The sequence below is a fragment of the Buceros rhinoceros genome, unplaced genomic scaffold, assembly GCF_000710305.1.
Source record: "Buceros rhinoceros silvestris isolate BGI_N320 unplaced genomic scaffold, ASM71030v1 scaffold31426, whole genome shotgun sequence".
NCBI classification, from domain to species: domain Eukaryota; kingdom Metazoa; phylum Chordata; class Aves; order Bucerotiformes; family Bucerotidae; genus Buceros; species Buceros rhinoceros.
The window spans coordinates 19,131-29,624 of record NW_010417432.1 but is presented as its reverse complement, the minus strand read 5'-3'; the positions used below and the strand labels follow the sequence as shown (position 1 = coordinate 29,624).

Sequence of the window (10,494 nt, the reverse complement as noted above, 5' to 3'; positions counted from 1 at the left end):
GCTGAGATCAAGTGATTGGTGTTGAGCCTGGGTAGACCTGAGATGGCTGGAGAAAATGCAGTTGTCTTTACGCAACTTGGTCTTGATCCCACCTGGGATTATTATCCATTTCCTTCTTTTCCAGGAGCTTGATTAAAGCTTCCAGAAAAACTTTCAGAAGAAATCTTGAACTGATAGGACTGTAATCCTCTTGACTCCCTTCTTTGCTCTACAGTTGTGATGTCTGCCTTTTTCAGGCACTGTATCCTCATCCATCCTGCAGGACTCCGCCAAGATAACTGGTTACAGTTCCGAGACTCATTGTAGGGTTTCAGATTTGCAGTCTGAAGTGAATTCAAGAGCTCGTTTATCTCTGTCCTCTTCTAACCTTAATCAGGATTGAGGTCTTACCCATTTTGTTGCAGGTAGTAATGTTGCCAGCATCTGCATGCAGTTGGCTTTAGTCATGGAAAAGGAGGATTAAACACTTTGTGCTATATGTGTAAGTAGAATAAAATATGTTTGGATTTCCTTTTAGAGCAGTCCGTGCAGTGACAGGTTTCATATTGAGTACTGAAACAATTTTATTCTAAAAAGGTGTGTTAGCTAGATTGAGTTTTTTACATGCCTGTTTATGAGTGAAATCGTTAGACTGGAAATGTAGCCAAAAGGTAGAATTTGTATCAGATTTTTGCAGTTAATAGCTGCCAGATTTTCCTGGGTTAGTGGCTTGCTTTTGGTTTGGCTTTGTGAATTAAGTCTGGGTCTAATTTCAGTAGCTGATCTCTCGGGCTGTTAGGAAGACGGTTAACTTCTGCAGAACTGGAAGCCTTACTACAGAAAGGAAATTTGCAAGGGACTCCTACAATCCTGCCAAGAGCACTGTTGTGAGATTCCACTGTTTGTGTAAGAAAAATCACTTGGGTTTGGGGAAGGAGCAAGGATCAGGTTGGAATTTCTGCTTGGACAGACACGGCTCCATGGAGCAGTCTGTCAGTGAGAATTTAATGGTCGTGCAAATTCTTGTCATCCAAACGGAGGAGGCGAACTCAATGTAGGGGTGAGACACTTCAAGAAGCAAATTGCTAACTCTTTGTTTTTCCTTTCAGGCATTCTCCATCATAAATATCCTATTCAGAACTAAATCCAAATCTTCACTCTCTGGATCTCCTAAAGGTACAGGAAACTTACTTAAAACATTAAAGTTTCTTACCTTTTATTTGCTTCATATTAAAGAAACCACAAGCTGTGGTAAAACATGATTATCCGGAGGAAGTGTCTGTTTTTTGTTTGATCCTCTGGCTTCTATCTGCAACACTTTTGAGAATTAGAACACAAAAAAGCCCCAAGAGAACTTTTATCTGAAAATGCTACATTCTTTTATACAGGAAGATTCTAATTTATTTTTGGCTGAGTGGACTGGGCCTATGTTCACATCTTTGTGCGTTTCTTTGCTTGCTTTTTGGATACCTTAGTGACTTCTGAATTTTGCATTTTAATGTATCCAAAATGTCTAGGAATATTCCAGGCATTGTTGCGCCAAAAGAAAATAAAAATCTAAAAACTGGATGGGGAACAGTGCACTGTCATCTGAAAATCCATCTTTCGATGTTTATTATTATCCATAGGTCATTGAGTTGTTTGATGGCAGCTTGTTGCCATCATGAGGATAATACTCTAGTGCAACACTGTCTCGGTAAAATTTAAGATATTAATGTCTGGGTTAGCAAAAAGTAAGCGTAGAAGGGTGGGAGAGGAGCAAGTTCTGCCATTAGCTGCTGGCTAAGATCCCGTGAGGAAATATTTGCTCATTATCTGTCTTTTGATGTTTGTTAGTGGGTTTAAGTTCTAGCAATGCCTCGAATATTGTAGAGGGGTCAGTTATTTGTCCTAGTATTTATCTTGAGAAGTTTGAACTAGCTAACCCCAACTACATGGAAAAATCACCTGAAATTGTGGCATGTCTTTGTTTCTCTATCCACTGGAACAGCCTTTGTAAGTCGTTAGTCTCAGCTTTCTAGAGTATGATGCTTTTTCTTGGGTAGTTAGGATTTCGTAAGCCTGTTATAGGGTAGAGGGCATATTATTTTGTAAAAGCACTGTAAATCCTTTTGCAACCCCCAAATGACCTACAATTAAATGTACAATGATGACCGGTGAGTCCTTATAGCCTAGTGAAATACTTCACACAAATCAACTACAATATCGTGCATTTGACAGGTAGCTGAGAAAACACAAACCAAATCCTAGTTTGTTTTGTCAGACCACTCTTTGTTTTGTTTTTAAACAAAAACATAATATATATTTGTATATGTAAACTTGCAAGGTGTAATTTTGTAAGTTACTACTTAGTGCCTAAAATTGTCAGAAATTTGTATAGTGGAATTCCAGTAAGTCACAAGGTGTTTTTAATGCTGCTTTGCTTTGGCTCTGCCTGAATTCAATCCAGTGAAGTCTGAAATAGTTCTGAATTGGTGTTAACTTACAGGGTATAGATTGCAACGTCTGATCCGAATGCAAAAACATGTGAGACTGGTGTATTCATGGAGAGAGAAACATGATGATGACATAGCAATTTATGTAGAAATGATGTAGCAATGTATTTAGAGTCAAGCATTATAGTCACATACGTTAAAAATGATGCAGTCATTGGAAAAGTTTTATTTTCATTGCAGTTCAGATCTCTCCTCAATAATGATTTTCTGTTCAGCTGTGGCAAAAGACTGACATAGCCAGGTACTCGCCTTGAACAGTGGTGTCATCTACAGGCTTCGGATTCCTCTTTCCAGTGAAGATATAGCTTATTGATTCCTTAAAACTCTTTTTGGTCAGGCATTACAGCTTGTCCTTCCTCCACCCTTAGAAACAGCCGTGGAAAAGGGCGCAGGGGCCAGGGATTGGTGTGGTGATTTTGGTCATCAGCTCGCGGCTCCTGGGAACTGCAGAGAAGGGCACTAGGATTGTTACCGTCTCACAGAAGCATTAAGTGAGCTGTGCTTAAACTCTCCATACTTGGTTTCTTGTGAGGTTGGAAGTCTTTTGGATTCCCAGAAGGTACACGAGGGCTGAACTCTCCCAGTTGAAAAGCTGGGGGAGGGCAGGTGGTGGATTTTGGTCATCAGCTCGCGGCTCCTGGGAACTGCAGAGAAGGGCACTAGGATTGTTACCGTCTCACAGAAGCATTAAGTGAGCTGTGCTTAAACTCTCCATACTTGGTTTCTTGTGAGGTTGGAAGTCTTTTGGATTCCCAGAAGGTACACGAGGGCTGAACTCTCCCAGTTGAAAAGCTGGGGGAGGGCAGGTGGTGAATTCCACGGCTGGTGCTGCAGACGCTTCCCTAGGTCCTTACTAGTGCGAGTAGAGGTGACTGAGCAGCCAGACTGCTGAGGAGTTTGGGACTTGGTCTCCATGCTGAGGATTAGCAGGTTACAAGCTGTGGACGTGTCTGCAGCAGTTTTTTGGTCTGCTTGTCACCTGTGCACATCTGAAGTCTGTTTGGAACTGGATCGGTTTCCAAAAAAACTTACTGTTTAAAGCTCTGGGATGTGACTTCAAGCCTCCACAGGTTTCTGTGAATAACGGCTGAATTGTCTGTCCTGAATATTACTCTAACTGGAGGTGTTTGAAGAAAAGCTTTTTCAGGCTGAGCACAGATGGTTGTAACTCCTGATGGGGAGGGAGCTGGGTTAGGGAGCTGCGCCGTGGTGAGGTCCTGTAGTACTCTGCCATAAATATAGAAAGTGAACTAATAATATCCTTGTCGGGAACTTCCCTTCATGGGAAAAAAAAATTACTAGGGATTGGTATACGGTTCTCTCACTGTGTGACTAGAAAACCACTGTAACGTTTGTGTTTCGGAGCTGGAATTCCATGTTCCCTAAAACCGGCTCATGGCAAATAAGTGGAAGGGTAGTGCTTGCGTTTAGAGCAAAGTACCTGTAGGCAGAGTTTTCTGAAAAGAATTTCAGCCTTCCTTTCCGGCATGATCAGAAAGATCCTGATGTTACTGATTTCAAAATAAAATCTAGGTGTCATCTTCTCAAAATGTGTGGGTTAGACACTGTTTAACTTCGTTACCCTGAAGGGCATTGCACTTCAGCAGGAAAGGAGAATTAGCTTTTTTTCTTACACTGCAAGACTTCCGAGTCTTCCAGGCAATTATTATTATTGTATTATGTTTGAAAATTTTCAATGTTTCTAGTGATGCTCCTGGGAATGAAACTTTCTGATTATAGAATTATTACCCTGAAGTCTTATTCTACATACTTTTCATCTTTGTCTTAGCAACTTCTTGGAGTTCCCAAGACTCCCTAAGAGCATTTTCAGTTCCAGTGCACCCACTGTGTAACTTCTGCAAGTTGAGTAGTCAAATATGGGATTTTAAGTATATTCTAGATATGGGTCTTCTGAACTAATGAGATCTGAACTAATTTCACTCTCTAGTAAAAAACAAAGTTATCCAACCGGTACAATAAGCCTAACGTGTTTATGACGATTTTTCGAATTAAAAATAATCCAGATGGTAGGTTTGTTGGTGCATCTGTTGTTTCCCAGCAACTTCTTTCCTCTTATTCAATAAATAAATAAATCTTTGTATTCATGCATGTATTAACCTAGGTTCTCCTCTTAGGTTTGTGTTGTCAGTAACTAGCTAAAAACTTCGCTCTGACTCATTGCTGCTCCTCTTACATTTGGAAGTCCATTCACAGGTTCAGAATTTGAAGCTTACGGAGCACTAGTGGAGTTGTGTTGCTACTAAATAGCTCCCTCGTGGTATCTGGAGCTGTGATTTCTCTTCATCTTTAAATTACGAAAGAATACACCTTTGTTTGCTGCCCTAATAAAATCTTCAAGTGACCGGCATATATGTGCATGTGCCTTTGTGCATAAAATGTATTTACTTGGCTGTAAAATTTATTTTTAATAAATAAATTGATATGTGGATCGTAAGTGGATACGGGCAGCTGAGCTCTGGCAGCAGTGATAGCCTTCAAACTGCCAACCTGTTCCTGTATATTTAGGTTTAACTGTCTGAGCATGAAGATACTGTTGCATCCACGTGTAAGAGAAATCTAATACGAACTCGTAGGTGGAGGAAAGCCCGATCACAATACTTCACGTTGACTGGTGCAAGTTCATCGCTTGGGGATGGTTTTCTTAAATTAACACAGACGCCTATGAGCACTTTCAATACTTGCTTACAGCGTTGCAAGGCCAAATAACTGAGTGCTTGAATTGTGACTGAGACACGTTCTGACTTACACAGGAGTAACCTTCAAAACCCGTGTAGCTCATAAACTTTATGAACTCTTACACCTTCCCTTTTCCCAGTCGTAGCTACTCCGGCATTTTCTGCCGGACACCGGTTGGGTTCCCCTCCTTCCTCGCTAGGCATTCTCCTGGGTCCCCTGGGGGAAGAGGCTGTGATTATAATAAAGGGTGCGTGCTCTAAATAGTTGCTTTGTGAGGACTGCATTTATTGCTTGCCTTCCATGTTACACACTTTAACTTCAAGTGGTAGGACGCATGAAATGTAGTCTGTCCGTGAAGTTGCTCTTTGTTTACTGTACAAGCAGTGGCTACCAGTTTAATGAACTGCATTTGTTTTGTAAGTGGATTCAGTGATGAGGAAAACAGATGGATAGTTATCTTAAATGAACAAGCATAAATAAAGCTTCTGTACTGCTTCTCTTTTATAAATGAGAGAAATGTGAAACTTAAATGACAGGGCATATAAATGAAAACATGCTTAACAGCGTATTTAACAAACCGGAAGCATAAGTGACTTACTGCATACAGAAGGGAAACAACGGATGCCAATTGAATGTTTTTTTCCCCTTTTCCCTTTTTTTTCTGCTGGAGAAATAATTTCAGTAGATTGTTAGTTATAGAATACTAAATATTTAGTATTTTTTTTTTTTTTCATCTTTACATTTTAGGTCAGCAATTTGGCTTCATCACACTGAATTTGCCTGCATTCAAAGCTGTTTACCTACAGTAACTTGCTCTGGTTGGAAGTGAACATGTCTCAAGTTCAAATTCAGAATCCTTCTGCTGCCCTTGCAGGGAGCCAGATACTGAACAAAACCCCATCTCTTTCACAGCCTTTGAGTATTCCTTCTACTTCTAGTTCTCTGCCCTCTGAAAATGCAGGTAGACCTATCCAGAACTCTGCTTTACCCTCTGCATCCGTTACATCCACCAATGCAGCCGCAGGTGAGATTGAGTATCTGTTAATACCGTCTGTATTCTTAGCGTCTGTAGTTTGACATGATATATTCCTGATGTCGTGCACCTACCGATACTTCAAAAGTAATATTTATCCAACTGTAGTAGCTTGTAATGCTTTCTCCCTGTTGAATGAAATCTGTTTGAGACAGATGGAAACATGCTTTCCCACAAAGTTCTAATAATTAATTGAAATGTTTGTAATAGTAAAAAATATTGAAAATTGTGTAACATGAATTTTTAAAATGTTGCTATCCAGCTTTTCTACAAGTAGCTTGTTTAAATATACGAACTGTGTTGTTTGAAATAATCCTTTCAGCTCCTTCAAACATGGCAAACCCCAAAGAGAAAACCCCAATGTGTCTGGTGAATGAGTTAGCCCGCTTCAACAAGATTCAGCCCGAGTATAAGCTTTTGAGTGAGCAAGGTCCAGCTCATTCTAAGGTAAATTTTCATTTAAGTTTCTTAGTGCTGTTGTTCGTGCTCTTTCGTAAGTGGAAAAGCAAAGTGTATGCTTTTGGTACAGGGTAATACAGAATAACAGAGAGGAATGGTGAGCTCACCGAAGCACCGGCAGTAGGGAAGTGTGAAGCTGCTGTACGCACACTAAAAAGTTGGTTTCCCAAGGCACATAAAGGTTGAACTTCCCTGTTAGCTAAAACTACTTCGCTGTTTTGAAGAGTTGTTTATGCTTATTATTTATTAGCTCTGTTATGAGGTGCTTGGCTTTGACTTTCATTTAATAAGGCAGCTTTGTCCCTTGCACTCTTTACTAAAAATTTTTGCATTAGATATGGACGATCTTTATACAGTCACTTTCTAGTACGATATTAAGCTTTTGTTCTACATCTTGCCTGTTCTACAAATTTTGTCTTCTTCCTGTGCTGCATTTTAATATTTTGAGATTAATCCCACCAATTTTAAAAGATTTGAATAGTTTCTTAGTCCAAATTATCCTGTGAGGTGCAGGAAGATTTATGGCATTATGTTTCTTTAGGAAAAGTGCTGCATTAGGAGTCGAGGTGCTTTTGTGTCTGTCATTGGCAAGGTACAAATCTATATTTGCCTATGTGCCCAGAATAAGTTTCACTACATAAAATTACAGTTGTTTTCTCTTGTACACATTCAACGGAATGTTGCTTTGTTGTTGCTCTGCTTTAGTTGTAAATAAACCGAACCTTTCTGTCCTAATTGCCCAGTATTTGGCAAACAAGGATGTGGGGATGTGTTCTTTAATGCCTGAAGTACAGTATGACTTCAGAGCACGGAACATCCATCTGTTCTGGAGCAGTGACTTCAGCCATAGCGTCTGTGGTTCTTCCTGGTGGGAACAGAAGAGTGCCTAGGGTAGGCCAGCACGTCATGGCGTGTCTTTAGCACCATGGCAAAATCTCGGTACTGTACAATTCCTTTGGCGTCCTGTTCATATGCAGAGAGCTCACTTTTGAGGAATACGGCAAATGCACAAGCAGTTTGTGTTACTTCAAAGAACACTGAAGAAGGGAGTTTTAGCATTACTAAACTTTTTAATCCTCATTGAAGATCTCTGTTGTATGAGAACTGAGGTCAAGGCATACAAGGAAAATCAGCCTGGGATGTGTCTATTTAATCTGACATAATCTCCTTAAGGTGTTTCCCGGAACAGTGCTTGTTGTATGTTAGAGGAATTGCCTTGGAACTGAATATTATTAAGAACTAAAATCTTTCATCCAAGATACGTGTGATGTCAGCTTCAATGTGCAGAGATTTGCATTTACAAGAAGTATTGGAATAACATTCAGAGCATCTGCTCGCTTGTGTTTTCATTCTGATTGAAATTAAACTTCATTTAATTACCAGGGAGACCTTGGCTTGCTGTTGTGTGATTAATTTGTGAAAATTTAGGACAATATATAGCCTTCTTATTTCACATACTTAAAAAGAAGTGCCACAGAGCTTTGCTCTATAATGAAGTAGGCTTGTGCTCACCTGTGGGCATGTAGAAGCTTTCGTGGTGCAATGTGAGATTATCTTTCTTCAAACTGCTGAAAAACATTTTTAAAAAACCTCACAGTATTAATCCAAGAATTGAGTTATATGGGATAACTAAGTCTGAATTTCAAGGCTGCTGTTCAGAGTAACGTTGGCACACCAGCTCTCCGTGGAGCTGCTGCCTCTGTACATGTTGTGTCTTCTGGTTTTTAGCCTGGTCGACCTCATGCTGTATGCAAGTAGCCGCTAGCTACAGTCATTGCGCAATTCTTAGTCCAGTAATCAGGGAAATCTTACCGCTGTCCAAAGTGTTTAAAAACTGGAGATGACAATGGTAGGTGAGGAAAGCTTTGATTACCATATTCTCAATTTCTGCATCACTAAAAGACCCATTGTTTTGTGTAAGAGGGTCTAATAAATCATGTGAATTCTGAAGCAGCTTGTGATAAACCTCATGTTTTCTGTTCTCGAGGTGTTTACAGTGCAACTGACTCTTGGGGACCAGCACTGGGAAGCTGAAGGAACTAGCATTAAAAAAGCGCAACATGCGGCAGCTGCCAAAGCTTTGGAAGGGACAAAATTCCCTAAGCCTACGGCTCGTCCATCCCGTAGTGAAGGCAAGAATCCAGGTATATGCCACAACAAGCTGATTTAAAAAAAAAATATAGTCAGTACCTTTCTGGTTTTGGCATGTGTTTTATAGTTGCATAAGGGTGAATAAAACCAGCGATTCTGCATATTTAACAATGGCAGTTGTCAGGTTTTGTGAGAACACCGTCTTGATTGTTGTAGATGATGTGGTAAAAATCATCACGTTAACAAGTTAAAAGTAGAGTGTTTTTCCATCAAGTCATTCAGGCTTGAAGAACCCACTGGTTAACCTACTGTTTTGTATTATAATACTTGGTGAAATCTTGGAAAAGATGTTTAACCTAATCTTGAAAAAAAGAAAACTAAGTAAAAAAAAAAAAATCCAAACCAAAAAACCAAAACCCCAGTTGATCGCAGCAAAGAGTAATCTTTTGCTTGGTAATTCTGACAGGATAATTCAAAAGCTTGACAGTAAAGATTTCTTTAGAAATGTTTCATTAAAAAAAACCCCAAACCAAAACAAAATACCAAACAGAACAAAACAAACCCAAAACTGTTAAATTTGTGGTGAGAGGTTGGATCAGGACTTTGGAATTTGCGTTGTTTGTACTTCTTTAAAGAGAAATAGATGTTGATGTGTATGAAAACATTTCAGTTGTAGTTTGGTATGTTTAGGGAACTTCTTGCGTTACTAAGATTGCTTTTAAGAAGTGTTTAAAATGTAAAATCAGGTATGAACTAGGTTCACACCTCAGTTGCACGTGTGATTGCTTTGTGTTTTTAGTCTCTTGAATTCGAAGCTATTGGGATAGCATTAGTGTGTTCAGCAAAGCATAAAACTTACCTTCTGTGCCACTTGTATTGCGGGATCACCTAAATTCTTTCTGTAGAATTTCTGTCTTTCTGGACAGTCATCAGAAGCTAGCAACTACTTTTGTCTGTGAACCTGTTCCATCATTTCACTTTCTATTGGCAATTGCCTTAAGACCCTGTTGAACTAGCGTACGCACCGATTTTTGAGCCAGTGAGGCCTGTGGTAGAAAAAATGGCCATTTACGTGACTGTTCTTCCTCAAATGAGGATAGTCAGGGAGTCACTTCTTCATCCACGCGCTATCTGCAATATACCGTCCTTTGGAAAAGGCCAGTCGCAGTTTGAAAGTGAGAGTCAAAACCCCTTCTTAGGTCATTGAGTACAAAGAGAAACGTTTGATCATTCTCAGTAAACAACAGACACACGAGGTATGCAGCATGTCTGTTAATTTAATTTACAAGTATTTTTGGGGGAAGAGAAATTTCTGTTCTGCAGACCATATTATTACATGCACTGTAAAAACAGATTGGCAGCTTCGCGAGTTTAAAGCAAAATTTAAAAACAAAACAAAAAAAAACAAATTAAAGAAACCCTTTAGCAGATGCACTTTTTCATGACAGGGTTTGTCACAACTGTCCCAGGCTGCTAGTGCGTTATAGACTGATGTTCTTTGTGTTCGTTAGCATTTCTGTTCAGAATTCATTTCGGATACTGCATATGGCAAAACTTGAGCTCATTTTTCCCTGCTTCGAGACAGCGTAAGAGTTTAGATTGTTTCAGTTCCTCGTGGCAGTTGGACAACTCTCTTTATATTCCTTTTCCTTTAGACAGCGTAACGCCCACGGTGGAGTTAAATGCACTTTGCATGAAACTGGGAAAGAAACCTCTGTACAAACCTATTGATCCCTACAC

General features: G+C 39.7%; 1 protein-coding gene across 1 annotated transcript in view; it reads left to right on the top strand.

Moving 5' to 3' along the window:
* Positions 1–6,537: 6,537 nt before the first annotated feature.
* The window catches only part of STAU1 (staufen double-stranded RNA binding protein 1), a 19,886-nt gene continuing 15,929 nt past the window's right edge, over positions 6,538–10,494 (top strand). The window contains exons 1-3 of the mRNA XM_010138210.1: positions 6,538–6,651; positions 8,651–8,807; positions 10,410–10,494. The exon at positions 10,410–10,494 is cut by the window's right edge and continues 2 nt beyond it. Of these exons, the coding sequence (XP_010136512.1) occupies positions 6,538–6,651; positions 8,651–8,807; positions 10,410–10,494 (356 nt within the window). The remainder of the gene's footprint in view (positions 6,652–8,650; positions 8,808–10,409) is intronic.